The 15,497-nt window shown below is 45.3% G+C and overlaps 1 protein-coding gene across 1 annotated transcript in view; it reads left to right on the plus strand.

Moving 5' to 3' along the window:
* The window catches only part of MEI1 (meiotic double-stranded break formation protein 1), a gene marked incomplete at its 5' end in the record, with an annotated part of 58,713 nt that overhangs the window by 4,039 nt on the left and 39,177 nt on the right, over positions 1-15,497 (plus strand). Inside the window, 10 exons of the mRNA XM_080660269.1 lie at positions 134-257; positions 1,066-1,116; positions 3,046-3,119; positions 4,291-4,396; positions 4,891-5,094; positions 6,040-6,170; positions 7,387-7,501; positions 8,329-8,445; positions 9,445-9,544; positions 9,644-9,778. Coding sequence (XP_080516395.1) covers positions 134-257; positions 1,066-1,116; positions 3,046-3,119; positions 4,291-4,396; positions 4,891-5,094; positions 6,040-6,170; positions 7,387-7,501; positions 8,329-8,445; positions 9,445-9,544; positions 9,644-9,778 — 1,157 coding nt within the window. The remainder of the gene's footprint in view (positions 1-133; positions 258-1,065; positions 1,117-3,045; positions 3,120-4,290; positions 4,397-4,890; positions 5,095-6,039; positions 6,171-7,386; positions 7,502-8,328; positions 8,446-9,444; positions 9,545-9,643; positions 9,779-15,497) is intronic.

A 15,497-nucleotide genomic window follows, 5' to 3' on the forward strand; every position in this document is an offset into this window, starting at 1 on the left:
CGGGGCAGTCAATTAGCATACTCCCTCTTTATTAGATAGGATAGTTGTGTATTGTATATATAATTTCGGTTTTGGGGGTTCAGAATGGCTGAGACTTGTTTGCCACTGAATATTTTTCTTCATGTACCCCAAGTTGGTGCGCAAGAAGCATGTGCTGTCCTGTTTCCGAGATGTCCTCGTGAGGCACACCTCCCTGGTCATGCAGCTGCTGGCTCAGGATCAGAGAGTCTGTATCCACTTCATAAGAATGCTTTTTGGTGAGATTAAAAGGGAAACTTGGCATGAATATTGCATGTATAGCATGTATATTTGTTTTGGGGTCTTGGAAAGATAATTTAGACTTTTTTTGAAGTAACGCTAACTTATTAGCAAATTGTTTTGTCAGAATGATGAAGAAATGGTCACCTTTTGATAATGATAATAGCCATACTATTTTTTTGCACATGATGCATTATATGGTAATTACAGCTAAGAGGTTAGTGAAAATGTGAAGATGAATATGGGAAATGTGTGACCTTTCAAAAAGTCTAGTATTTTATGGTTTTTGAACAGGATCAGAAGGCCCAGACTGGAGTCTGCTGACCTGGCTGTGACCCTAATTGAGTTACTTCCCCTTCCTTGTGCTTTAGTTTCTCCATGTGTAAAATGAGGTGTATTAAGATGTCCCTTCTTTTAATGCAATTAGAGTATTCTTTGGAATAAGCCCTTTTAGGGAGGAGGGCAGCTAACTCGTATTGAGTACTTTTCTCTGCCAGAGGCTTTTCTGGCTTTTAACTGCTAAAGCAGTACTTTAAGGGAGAGGCGATGACCCCTAAGGCTCAGGGAGGTCACAGCTAACAGCTGGCAGAACTGGAACTTTACCCCCGGTCTGTTATAGACGCCACACTGTGCCGTACTGACTTTTAATCCCTTTAAAGCCAGAGTGGGTCACTGAAAGTCTAGGTGCTAGGATAGCTGGGACATTGCTTAAAGCTGCTATTAGTCTTAAACTTCACAGAGTGCCTTTGTGGTTTTATTTTTCTTTTAACTATTAACTTTCCCCCTCTTACTGCCTTCTTCTCCAAGGACTGTTATGCAATGTGGAAGAGGGGTGTATGGCAGACCTCTGTATTGAAGGTAAGGTGAGACCGTGTGTACTTAGCATTTGAAGCTGGGGATATCAGCCTGAATTGAAGCTATGGTTATTTGAGATCTTGATGAAATGTTCCATTTTAGATATAGATAAAGAAAGCTCAATTAGTTGTTACTCATTACTTCTGCATCTCTTTCTTGGGCACCTACTCTCTGCCAAGTACTGTATTAGACACTTGGAATACATAGATGGATAAGATATGGTCCTGCCACCCTGGCCAGTGTGTTAAGTGGTTAGAGCATCGGCCCACACACCGAAGGTCTTGAGTTCAATTCCCGGTTAAGGGCACATACCAGGATTGCAGGTTTGATCCCTAGCCCTGGAGGCAACTGATCCATGTGTCTCTCTTGAATAAATCTCTCTCTCTCTCTCTCTCCCCCTAAAAATCAATGGGAAAAATATCCTTGGGTGAGGATTAACAACAACAAAAGACATGGTCCTGCCCTCTAAGAGTTTACAGTGGAGGAAAGATTGGCTGGCAAATAACAAGAGCTGACGAGTGCTGTTACAAAGATGTCCAAAACCCTGTTTTTATTACATTCATATTGGTTGGTTGGAAGTTGTCTGCACACAGGTTAGCTATGGTAGTGCATGGGTTTACCTATAAAAAGCTCAATGAGAAGGGAGATAAGAGCACTGGGATGGGAGAATTCTTGCAGAATGAGCAAGAACGGTATCAGTTAGGGTCTAGTCAAGAAACAAACCACACAAGTTATTTGAACAGAAAAAAAAACTGATATGAAGAATTTTTAACTGGGTAACTGAAGACAAAAAGAGGTAGCAGTTTCAGAAAGGAGCTCCCATTCCTAGGCTGGGAAAACAAAGGAAGGTTGGAGTTATTAAAACTTCCGGTTTGGAGGCAGGACCGCATATATGAAATCCAGACCTCTGAAGAGAGGATACTGCTTCTGGGTCCATGGCCATCCAGCCCCACAGTTAACAGCTGTAACTATGAGCAGCTGTAACAAACAGATCATACGTTAACACGATCTGTATGTACTTCTGACCATCTTTCAATCGAGAGGATGTGGACAAACAAATGTATCACTTGAAGTTCTGACTACTGGCAGGGGAAGGGAGATTTCACTATTTTCCTCAAGGCCACTCTTGAATGGGGCTATAATCCTAAAGCCATTCGCTTCTGCTTGGTGCCAGTATAGCTTGCAAAACCCTCAGCAGACCCCAAGAACTTCCCTGAGGTAGTGGGCCCTAGATGGAGATTATAAAACTAGAGGAAGAAGGACTTGCTTCTGCCTCACTGTTCCTGTTTGCTCCCTGCCTTCTTCCTGTTTTGTATTATCCTTTACCCTGGAAGTGACAGAGCCTTCCCACAGCAGCAGCTGAATTTCATTTGCAGCTGTTTGTACACTTTGTAGAGCCAGCCTCTTCTCTACCCGTCTCCAAACGCCAGCGGAAGCATCACATCACACATTGATTGTATAGAAGGGTGGGTTTGGGGTGGAGATGTAATATTGTTGGCAATTACCGGCAGAGGAACTCAATCATAATTCTGTTTTCTAGTATATGAAGGAGCACGTTCTGAGGAAGGAAAAAAGTAGAACTAATATAAATAGTATTTGCAACCTCGGCTTCACAATAGACTTACCTGGGGAACTTTAAAAATATCTACATGCTTAGTTTCTTTCTCTAGAGATTCTGATTTAAGTTGGTCTTGGGCATTAGTATTTTTTTTAAAGCTTCCTAGGTGATTCTAATGTGCAGCCTAATTGTGAACTACTGATGTAAAACAGTGAAGACAGAAATTCTTTGGTTTGGATGTGCACACATGGTTTAATGAGGGAGACCGAAAAGACGAATACCAATTAGCACAAGCAAATGACTTTGAGTAGGAGGACCATCCAAGGCGAACTCCGGGTTGTCTTCTGATTGCTAATGCCGTTGTGTCTGCTCAGTCCTTATCCAGCTCACGACTCCGCTGAAATTAGAGCAGACCATTCCGTGCCTGCTGGATGAGTGCCACAAAGAGGTCAGTCAATGGCTGTGAGTACCCCTCACATATCAGAGGTGGGCCAACCCTTCTTTGACTAGGTGGGAGGTGAAAATCCAGAGAGGTAAAGGGACTTGCCTGCGGTCGCTGAGTCAGTGGCAGAGCCAGAGCTCGGGCCTGGGTCTTTTGATCCTGCTTCAGTGCTCTTTGCAGCTTCCTACCTTGCCCTTCAATCTCCCAAATGCTGCCTCCACGTGGTGAAGTCCCATGTTTCTAGCATAATCACCCATGGCCATGCTCTATAATACAGATTTCCTTGATGAATTTATCAAGGAAATATGTTCACTATGTCTTGGCTTAGTATTTTTATTTGGACTGAATTGTGTACAGTATTTTGTTCTGAAGGCATTTGCTTTTATCAGCATCTAAGGTAAGCACTAAGTGGGTATGTTTAACCTGCTTTCTCCAGTATAGTCAAAGATATCAATTAAACAAGCAGCTTTTGCATTGTGTTTAAGATTTTGGAATGATCAGAATCACTTTTTTTTTTTTTTGCAAAGGAAGACACATGTTTATCTTAACACCATCAAGAGCAACATGTAATTATAAATGATATTAAATTAGCATGTCATTATAATTACTCTGTCTGTGATTAATATATTAGATTGGGTTTATAAGTATATATATATATATTAGTACTTGTGATGATGATGCCATTTAACCCTGTGAGCACTTTCTATATGCTAGTCATTGGTTTAGATGCTTTACATGCAGTATCTCATTCAGTCTTCCCAACAACCCTGTGAAGTTAATATTATTATCATTTCCCACAAGTGGAGTTAAAGGTCTTACTTAAGGTGCTACAGTCAGTCAATAGAAAAGGTGAAATATATACTATTGACTCTCCCTGTAAAGTACCAAGCATGTAGCGTGTTCCGTAATAGTAGCTGTAGCAATGATAATAGCAATACTACTTTTTTTGCACTGAGCCAGAATTCTGCCTTTATGACGTTGCCAACTGAGAGGAATCTTCCCCCTGGAGCTTCCCAGTCCAATAGGGGAGACAGACACTTAGCTAAAGAGGCTGGTTACTGATTGTGGGGAGAGACACGCACCATAGGGGCTTTGGTGTGGACAGGGCAAGGTAAGTTTTGGTGGGAGCTTTGTCCTGACCCTAATTTACGGAGCGGAATATGTTCACTTTCTGTAGCTCTGTAACATGCCCTCCATGCGAGGCAGCCTGGCCACCCTGACCCTTCTCGGCAAGTTGGTGGATGCCATCCCTGCTTTGGCAGACAAGCTTGTAATGGAGCATCGTGAGTGACCTCTGAGGAAGCGCTGCTGCTCCCCTTTCACCTGCTTTGATCCCTTCCATCTGGATGTCCATTCATTGTCTACAACTTCATTACTTCCCTTGTCTAGGCTTTGGTTTCCAGCTGCAAAACGTACTCTATGCTGGCCAATTTGAAAAAGTGCTTCTCAACCCTGGTCTCGGGCTATTTATATTCACTATTTTAAAACAACTAATTAAGTACCTAGTATGGATCTTCCGTTTGGGTGGAAGGAGGAATTCTGAAATCTAGAAGCACTGTTTTCTATCAGTAAAATGCAGCAAGTATCTCACAGAGGATTTACCCAAGCGTAAATCACTTCACTTTCCCAAACCTTAGTTTCCCCCTTTGATTAGGTGCCCAGAAATAATTTATTGTGGTAGACTATTGGGGATTATCATTACTACCCCATTGATTTATAGTTTCCTGTAGCAGCTGACATTGTGCGGTTCCCCGGCCCCTGGTTGTTTTCTGGACAGGTAACCTGATGGAGCATCTGTTAAGGGGTTTAGTCTACCCCAGCGAGGGGGTGCAAGCTTCTGTCTGTTACCTCTACGGGAAGCTGTACTCCTCACCAATGGCAGCGGAGGTGCTTTCCGGCCATTTCCGGGAGAAGCTGTGCCCTCTCTTCCTTTCCACGCTGGATGGTGCCCAGACAAAGGAGCTACAGATCAATTGCTTGGGTAAACACATAAGACTGCAGAGAAGACAGAGAGAACGTGTTTGAGGTTTTGCTTGAGGACTTGAGATGTAGGCTCTCCAGTGGTGGGGAAGTTTGCTGCTCTGCAAAGCCATGTGTTTGGGAAATAAGATGCACCGACTGTGAAAGATGCTTAGAGTGGTGTGGCCTCTTAAGAATGTTGCCTTTGGAAGGAGAAGAGGAAAGAAAGTGGACAGCCATTTTTCTGCCTCCAATCTTCACTGCCTATCCTGGTGCACCCTGCGCTTGCTGCCAAGTTCATCTTCACCCTACACAGCTTGTATCCTGTCAGATTTTCCTGTTTGGAAAACCACCTATGACTTCCTCTAGCCTCCAGGGTGATGTCCAGGTTTCTTTGCATGTTATTTGAGGCTCCCCAGGCAGGAGGTACAGGGAAAAGCATAGTCTGTGGGTGACAACCGTTTCTTGTCCCAGTTTGGGCCAAGAACTCTGTTGTGAACAGTCCAGGGACACACAGCGAGCATGCATTCTGAGCCAGGCTCCGTGCTGGGCTCTGGATCATAAAAATAATCAAACCCATGCTCTGCTCTGAGGGAGCTCATAGTCCAGATGTGGACAGTTAGAGTCTAGTGTGGTAAGTGCTATTATGGAGGTTGCACAGAAAAGGGTAGGATTCTATTTAGAATAGTACTATAATTCTTATGTATAGAAAACCCTAAACACGGTTAAACTAGCAAATGAATTCAGTGAAGTTGCAGGATACAAAATCAGTTGTGCTTCCACATACTAACAACAAACTATCTGAAAAAGAAATTAAGACAACAGTGCCCTTTACGATAGCATTATACAAAATAAAACACTTGGGAATATCTTCCGAGACATAAAGACGTTCCTAGGGGCTGTCTGAGGAGCTCCCTTAGGTGTCCTCTGCTCCCCTTGCCTGACTTCCCACCCCCTTTGTTTCCAGGTCTGCTGAGGCAGCTGCTGAAGTATGATCTCTTTGTGTCCATGATCATGAACAAGTCAGCCCTGGCGGAAAGTCCGGACGGTGTGGAGGGGCCACCAGGAGAGACCACACTGCCTTTGGTGCTCAAAAAGGTCCTTGTCTTGTGGTTCCCTGTCTCCAGGTTCAGTACCAAGGGAACCCGAATGCCCCCTGAGCCTTGTCCTCACCCACCACTCCTTCTGTCTAGGATGTACAAAGTGTTTCCTTACTAGCCACACCACATCTGTTAGAAGACTCAAAGGACAATTTTTTTTCCAGTTGTGAATCCTTACGTGGCATCTTCCCCTTCCCATCGGGCTGCCTGGGGGTGAAGAATACATGCCTCAACAGCAGCAAAGCTACCTCAGCTGTTTTAGGGCTAAAACTCAAGCTTCTCAGCGTGGAACCCAGAGCCCTCTTTCCCCGGACCCTGTTTACCCTCTCAGCCTTACTTGCCTGTTTCTTCTACGCCCCAGCCCAGTGCTCCAGCCATATACAACTTCTCCCCGGTCCCGTCGACACTAGGACATCCTGTCAGCTGTGCAGATGCTCTTCCCTTTGCCTTTAAAGCCTCTCCCCCTCCGTTGTATGTTGATCTCTGATTCAGCTTTCAAGGCCTAGAGGGCTCCCCTGTCACCCAATTTTTTTTTTTTTTTTTTTAGGCAGAAGGTGCCCCTAAGTCACAGCGCTTACCTCACCGTATTGTGGTTGATCAACTGGGGTCTTCTTTAGGGTGGGACCTCAGTTTGGCTGTCTGTCTCTGAAGTGATCAGCACAGGGCTTGGCAGAGCCACAAGCCTCCTCTGCTGGCAGGAGTATCATTGATTGACCAGATGGTGGGACTCCCGTAGGAAAGAGGAGGCGCTCTGGTCAGAAGTGGGGAAGGACAGTTGGGGATAGGTGAGTTAGGGGTTAAAAAGCTAGAGCAGACTGCTCCTCCTTGTCCTCCTGGGATGTCTCTAGAATGGTCCACATTTCACAAGGCCTGTGAAATCTAAAGATCAAGTCCTGTGCCTCTGAACCAAAAAAAAAATCTCTTTTCTGTGTTTATTTTGCTGTTGCCATCCTGGTGGTGAGACACATCACTGCTAGGTGATGGTTTTCCTGTTCTTTCAGTGCCACCGTGCTCTTTTGTTCCATTTCTCACCTGCTGCTGTGCAGAGAGACTCCTTTCCGTCATCCATAACCGCCCTCCCCGAGCACCATCCGCATGCCTGGTGACTGGTAGTGCAGGAGGGATCAGAGACATTCAGGTTCCTGCCCTGAGGCACTCAGGCTTCGTCCCTCTGGTCCTGTCAGGGGTGTAACCAGCACTTCCTGTTTCTCCAGCTCCTCCTTTCCAGAGATGAGATGCTGCAGGTGGCCAGTGCCCACTGTATCACTGCGGTGCTGGTCCACTCGCCAGCGAAGCATGCCCCGGCCTTCATTCATGCTGACATCCCAGGTAGGGGGCCCCTGCTAACCTTGCCTCCAAGGACCCTAGAGTTCTGACTTGGTGACCCTTGAGTCAGCAGCAGCAGCAGCAGTCTTTCTGGGGTTCCCGATAATGCATTCTGGAGGGACGGGTTGGTGGCAGGTTCAGTTTTACAGGACAGACTCTAGAAGTAGGTCTCATGCTGTCTGAATTCTCTTGCCTCAGATTTCTTTATGACCCTGAGCAGTTTGTTACTGATCGTCATCATTTGTTTGACCATCTAGGAATAAACACCCAGTTGGGGTGGTGACCACACCATGCACCAGGGAGGCAAAGGGAATTCATGTTTCTCAAGGGCTTGTGATGAGCCAGGAAATACTCCCTGAGGTGCTTGTCAACGTTGCCACATTTAGGCCCTCATGTTTTCTTTTTACGGATAACGAAACTGAGGATCAGAGAAGGGAAATAACTACTTTAAATTATCAAGGCTATTCACTGGCAGAAAAGGGATGGAAAATCAAGCTTTTCTGGTTTTAAAAACTCTTTTCTCTGCATCATGCTGCTTGCCCATCTGAGAATCAGGGGATCCGAACTCTAGTCCCATCTCTACCACGAACAGTACCTCTCTCTGTGTCTCAGTTTCTCCATCTGTTAAAAAAAAAAAAAGGAGGTTAGACCATAACCCTGAGGGCATTTTTCAGATTTATCTGAATTAATGATCATGTTTCGTGGAGAGGGTGTGTGAACAGATAAAGTAACAGGTGTGAGATGCTGAAGAAATCGAAGGCCCTAGCGTTAGTTAAGGGATCCTGATTACATAGCTGTCATTTATTGTTTTCTTTACCTCTTGTCGCCAGAGTTCCTCTTTGAGCATCTTTCTGCTTCCAGCGAAGTGCTTATCTGGTCCAGCTACAACTGCTTGATACTTCTGGCAGAGGAGCCACTCTTCTTTTCCAAGTGCCACACGGTGTACGGTTGGTAGTGGGCCCTGTGCTAGCTCTGGGTTGGAGGACAGCACTTGGGAGTTGGGTAGCCGCAGCAGTGATGAGGGACTAACCTGCATCTTGGAGGGGCAAGCTGGTTCTGATCATTCCCAACAGCCCAAACTCATTACCAGATCCGTATTCAAGCAGTGCTGTCCCAACAGTTCTGCAGTCCTTTCCTGTGCTCCAGGTATCTGCCCTTCTAGTTAGTCCCTAAGTTTTGCTGATTCATCCTTTTTTCAAAAAAAATTTTTTTATTGATTTCAGAGAGGAAGGGAGAGGGTAAGAGAGATAGAAACATCAGTGATGAGAGCGTATGATTGATTGGCTGCCTCCTGCAAGACAGGGCCCCCACTGGGGATGGAGTCTGCAACCCGGCCATATGCCCTGACCGGGAATTGAACCATGACCTCCTGGTTCATAGGTCAACGTCAACCACGGGGCCATGCTGGCCAGGCTCTGTGTTCCTATTCTAAGCCAGGCACCGGGCTTGGACCTGGATATTTAGAGATTCATATAACGTGGTCCCTGTCCTCGGGAAAGGGAGAGAAATATAAACCAGCTGACTAGGGCTGTGCTAGAGGAAAGTGCAGCAGGTGCGGGAGCTCAGGAAAGACCCACAGCTCTGCCTGAGTGGGTCAGAGAAGGCTCCCTGGAGGAGGGGAGACCCAGTGTGATTCTCTGAGGAGCCATAGGAGTGTCCAGTGGGAAGGTGCAGCTCAGGCCGTAGGTATAATATTTCACTAAATATTTTGAGTGCCGGGGCCTGTGCTTTTCTTGTGCTGGCTTTCAGGGAGGCAGAGATAAATCTGAGAAGGGCCTGCCCTCAAGATCTCACCGTCTTGTTCCATCGGCTCAACCCTGTCAGGGTGCCTCCTCGAGGGGCTGCTAACAAACACGTGCTGTGCAGAGCCTCCCGCTTCTCCTGGGCAGTCAGTGAAGGGACTACCCTGCACTGATCGCTGCCTCTGCCCTGTTGCTTTGAGGAAGGGATCGAGTCGGTGGTGAGGAGCCTGCAGGGAAGCCTGAGGCTGAACAACACGGAGCTGCACAAGCAGGGCGTGCTGCTGTTCGCGGAGATCCTGACTCGGTGAGCAAAGCGGTGGAGGAACGAAGTGAAGTATTTCTTTCGGGGCGGGGGGCGGTCAGTGATAGTTCACTCACTTGTTCCTCGTTTACTACTTCGTAGACAGCCAGAGGAGATCAAGCTGTTCACAAGCTCAGCCATGTGCAGAGATGCGGGCCGTGCCCTCCAACAGGCAGTGAGCAGCCCCGTGCTGGAGGTGGCCGCGGAGGCGGTGAAGGCTATTTCTGCCTTTCTGAGGTGAGAGACCCAGGCAGGCTGAACTTTCCGCCTCTGCATGGACCTGAGGGCCAGGTCAAGGCCAGGCGGCTTCCAGGGGCTACTTGTCAGGGAAATGTTCTTTAATTCTTTTTTCTTTTCTTTTCTCTCCCCTCCCTCCCTCCCTCCCTCCCTCCCTCCCTCCCTCCCTCCCTCCCTCCCTTCCTTCCTTCCTTCCTTTTGCCAGACTTCTTTCTTTCTTTTTTAAAAATATATTTTTATTGATTTCAGAGAGGAAGGGAGAGAGAGAGAGAGAAACAGCAATGATGAAGGAGAATCATTGATAGGCTGCCTCCTGCATGCCTCCTACTGGGGATCGAGCCTGGAACCTGGGTATGTGTCCTTGATCGGAATTGAACCCGGGACCCTTCAGTCCGCAGGCTGACTCTCTATCCACTGAGCCAAACCAAATAGAGCTGAATTTTCTTCTTTCTGATACTCCGTTGTTCTCTCTTCTTGGAACTGCCCTTTAGATGTTGGACATCCTGGATTGGTCATCTAATTTTCTTTGTTTTATGAAAGTTTTTCATCTTTTTGTCATTATGTACTAGTTTCTGAGAGATTTTCTTGATTTTATCTTTCAACCCTTCTATTGAGTGTTTTATTTCTGCTTTCATATTTTTTAATTTTACTTTTTAATTTTCATACATAATATGCTTCATGCTGCATAATACACTGAATGACTTTCTAGCAGGGGTAGATGTGCATAACTGCGTTATTTTTCATCAGTCAGGAAAATGTTTCAGTAATCCATGTTCTCCAGACCTTTCTCATAGTAACAATTAACTCCAGAGAAAGGCCTATCTCTCTCCATCAAAGTCCACTGATAAGATTAATAGCAACCTTTTCTTCCTTTTGGCTATGTTTTTTCAGACATCACAGAATTCTCAGCTGCTGCAGTTCCCGGTAGCTAGCAATGTCGCAGCCAGTGAGTTCTTCTGGCTTATGCGCCAGAACTGTTCAGAAAGAAAAAATTTTACTCTACCTTTCAGGTGTTTCTGGCTGGTCTAATTAAATAGACATGAGACAGATTAGCAGGAGAAAAACCAAGTTTAGTAACATGCATACCCTCCTGTATACATGGGAGAGACCTGGGAAAACTGAGTAACTCCTCTGCTTTCATATTTTTAATTTGGAAGAGTTCTTTCTAATTCTCTGCTTATTTTTAATAACATTTTTATTTTGTATTTATTTCATAGATATAATTTTTTAAATACCAGCCTTTTGTTTTAGTCTAGAATTTCCTCCCACACTTCCTTTCTACTAATTATTCCTTCTGCCTAAAATACTCTTTCCTTAAATCTTTGTATGACTGGCTTCTTTCCATCATTCAAGTCTCATTCAGAGCATCCTTCCCTAACTGCCTGGTTATGCTGTTATAGCACCTACCAAACACTTGGTAGTTCTTGTATATTCACTTGCTTTTTGTCTCCCCTCAACATATATCTGTATCTATATATTCTATATAATAAAGATGTAATATGCAAATGACATTTGGGTGGGGCAGTGAGCTACAAGCGGGCAGTGGAGAGCTACAGGAGGGGGCAGGGCAGCAAGCTATGAGGGGGAGGTGGGAGGAGCTACAGGAAGACGGGGCAGTGGGCAGAGAGCTACTGGAGGCCTGCAGCGAGCTATTGGCGAGCTATTGGTGCACGGATTCGTGCGCAGGGCTACTAGTATACATATAAAAGCCTAAGCAACCAGCCGACCAGCCAACCGGCTGGTAGCTATGACGCTCACTGACCACCAGAGGGCAGACGCTCAACGCAGGAACTGCTGAGCGACAGCAACTTTGCAGAGTGCCCTCTCATACTCTGGGACCCCTCGGGGAATGTTAGACTGCCGGTTTCGGCCCGATCCCCACCCCACCTGCCAGAGGGACCCTCCGTAGACGCTGCCCCAGGTGTGGCTGGCTGGGGAGGGACTGCGGGAGGTTGGCTCCAGGGCATGTCCGGCCTGTCTCACCCAGTCCCACCCCGTGACCACCTTCTAATTAATTTCCTTTCAATGTGCACAAATCCATGCACCGGGCCTCTAGTATCTTTATAATCTTTAAGAGATCAGGGACAGTGTCATTTTTTTTCACTGTTCTATGCCTTTCTCCTAATAGGTAGTCAGTATATGAATGAAGGATGTTAAATGGATGGTAAGACTAAAAGATCCTAAGGTCAAGATGGGAAATTATTCCTTAGCAAGATGCTTGATGTCTTAGAAAAAATGATGGAGGAGACCTGTATTTATTTATATAGTAACTTTTATTTTGTTTCCATGTTTTCACTTTTAAAAATCTAACAAAGTAGCCCTAACTGGTTTGGCTCAGTGGATAGAGTGTCAGCCTGCGGACTGAAGGGTCCTAGGTTCGTTTCCGGCCAGAGGCATGTACCTTGGTTGCCTTCAGGAGGCAGCTGATTAATGTTTCTCTCATAGATGTTTCTAACTCTCTATCCCTCCCCTTCCTCTCTGTAAAAAATCAATAAAATATATTAAATAAATAAAATAAAAATCTAAGTAATATATTCAAAAAATAAAAAGTATATGAAGTTTATAATGAAACTAGAAGCCCAATGCATGAAGATTCGTGCAAGAATGGGCCTTCCTGTCCCTGGCTGCCAGCACCGCCTTTCCGCTCCAGCCTCGGAGCTGCCTCTTTCTGCTCCGGCCTCGCCTTCCCACGCCGCCCAGAGGCCCTGAGCTGCTGGGGTGGTGCGGAACGCAAGCATCCCGCCCCACCCTTGGCTGCTCAGCACCTGCGCATGCAAATTAACCTGCCATCTTTGTGGGGTTAATTTGCATACTCCTGATTGGTTGGTGAGCGTCGCGAAGGTACGGTCAATTTGCATCTTTCTCTTTTATTAGTGTAGATGGTACAGTCCTCAGTCCTTGTTTCCTAAAGGAAACTAATTTTAACTCATTTTGGTTTTAGTTCTGGTGATTAATAACCTACATGTAAACAATATTCTTATAATGTTTCTTTTTTATTGATTTTAGAGAAAGTAAGAGAGAGGGAGAGAGGGATAGAAACATCTATGATGAGAGAGAATCATCTATTGGTTGCCTCCTGCATGCCCCCTACTGGGGATTGACCCCACAACCTGGGCATGTGCCTTGACTGGGAATCGGACTGTGACCTGGTTCATGGGTCGATGCTCAACCATCGAGCCACACCAGTCAGGTTATGGTCTCTTCTTTAACCATAGCTAAGTCTTTGTGAGTTGATTCTAGGTTGGTTCTAAAAATTGACAATAGCATTTACATTACAATGACTTCTGTTTCTTTTCTCCCTTTGTCTTTTCCTAGATTTGAATCTCTAAATCTGGGGCATGAATCCCAGTGAGGGTGGGATGAGGAAGCCAACAGGGTAGCAAAGCATAGAGCAAGAGCAGTGTCAATCAGAGGTGCCCGTGCAGAGCTGAAAGTCTCCCAGGAGGCCGGTGTCATGGGACTGGTAGCACCTTTCAAGCAAGAGGTAGTAGTTGAGCTGAGCGCTGAGGGATGAGGTGGATGTAGATTTGTGGAAGGACCAGGTTTAGCTCGAACATGTTGGTAGGTAAGTGTAGGGGTTACTGAGAGTATAGTAGCCAGTGTGGCCAGCAGTTGTGTGAAGGGGATTATACAAGAAGAAGCCAGAAAGCTGGTTTGGTCAGAATTGTGGAGAGTGATGGGTAGGGGGCTGGTTATTAATCTTTAGACTATTTTAATTTTGACTTTAATTTCCCAGAATGTTTACTGAGATGGTTTCTCTGAAGTGGAACAAGGAAAAAGGAGTGAGAATTGCTGAAAAGAATTTTCAGTCCGTAGGACAATACTTTTATCTACTGAGTCAAACTGGCTAGGGCTTGCTGAAAAGAATTTTAAGATGGAACCAGGGCTTGACAGTCAGTGTAGGATTGAAACTTAGAGCTTCCAGAAATGAAGAAGGAAAGAGGAAATAAACAGATTTTTAAAAAAAATATATTTTTATTGATTTCAGAGAAGAAGGGAGAAGGAGAGAGAGAATCATTGATTGGCTGCCTCCTGCACGCCCCACACTGGGAACCGAGCCTGCAACCTGGGCATGTGCCCTGACCGGGAATCGAACCATGACCTCCTGGTTCATAGGTCGACGCTCAACCGCTGAGCCATGCCGGCTGAGCAGAAGGCTCAACAGATTACTCTCAATGTTCAAGAAAGGCCAAGTGATGAGGGTTAGCATAGGTTTCTCCTTAGTTACTGCACTGGGTTGAATAGTGTGGGCTCCTAAATCTAATGACTGGTGACCTTATAAGGAGAGGAGGCTTGGGACATACAGTGACAGACACAGGGAAAATGTGTGGAGACATAGGCAGATATTGGAATGATGCAGCTGCAAACCAATGACAAGGATTGCTGGCAACCACCAGCATCTGAGGCAAGGCGGGATTCTTCCTAGAGCCTTTAGAGGGAGCCAACACCTTGATTTAAAAACTTAGAGCCTCCAGAACTATGGGAGAATCAATGTCTTTGTTTTAAGCCAAGCAGTTATTGATAATTTATTGCAGCATCCCCAGGAAACCAACACTGCTGTCTTATAATCTGCCAAGTAGTCATTCATTTAACATATTTTTAAAAATATATTTTAATGATTTTCTACAGAGAGGAAGGGAGAGGGATAGAGAGTTAGAAACATCGATGAGAGAGAAACATCGATCAGCTGCCTCCTGCACACCCCCTACCGGGGATGTGCCCGCAACCGAGGTACATGCCCCTGACCGGAATCGAACCCGGGACCCTTGAGTCCGCAGGCCGACACTCTATCCACTGAGCCAAACAGGTCAGGGCTCATTTAACATATTTTTTATTTAGCATCAATTTATAATGCATCTAGCTCTGTTTAGGTAAAGTGAAAAGATGAAACTGGTCCTTGGCTTCTTGGAGCTCATAATTAGACTAGTCAATGACCCTTGCCTTCTTTGAGTCTATAGAATATGAAGGTTTAAATGGACCTAAGTGTGTTACTTTTCACATTTAAAAAGCACTCCCAATGCTTGCATCTCTAAAAGTAGTTTCAGCCCTAACCGGTTTGGCTCAGTGGATAGAGCGTCGGCCTGCGGACTGAAGGGTCCCAGGTTCGATTCCGGTCAAGGGCATGTACCTGGGTTGCAGAAACATCCCCAGTAGGAGGTGTGCAGGAGGAAGCTGATCGATGTTTCTCTCTCATCGATGTTTCTAACTCTCTATCTCTCTCCCTTCCTCTCTGTAAAAAGTCAATAAAATATATTTAAAAGTAGTTTCAGTCTCTGCTTACAATCTCCAAGAACAGGGAGCTCACTTCTTAGATAGTCCCCTCTATCTCTATAGAGTTTTGACTCTTAGGAAGTTCTTTTGTATACTGACATAAAAATCTAGGTCCTGATAACATTTACTTACTGATCCAGTTTTTCCTCATCAAGGTAACAGAGAGACAATTTGATCCTTCTTCCCCAAGAAGAGCTTATCACTTATCTGGGAACAATGAGCAGATGCATCTCTTGATGCACCTTCAGTTCTAGAAATACTTTTTTTCACCAGGAGGTCCTTCTCAGTGAGAAAACCCACAGTATCCTTAATAACAATAATAATAGTCATAACTGTCACTTATAAAGACTTAGTATCTATTAAGCATACTGCTAAGTGCTTGGCATATATTATCTGATTTGATCTTAGAATAATTCTATGAGGAGAGTACTACTAACTCTCATTTAAT

The sequence above is a fragment of the Plecotus auritus genome (genome assembly GCF_963455305.1).
Source record: "Plecotus auritus genome assembly, chromosome: 3".
Lineage (NCBI taxonomy): Eukaryota > Metazoa > Chordata > Mammalia > Chiroptera > Vespertilionidae > Plecotus > Plecotus auritus.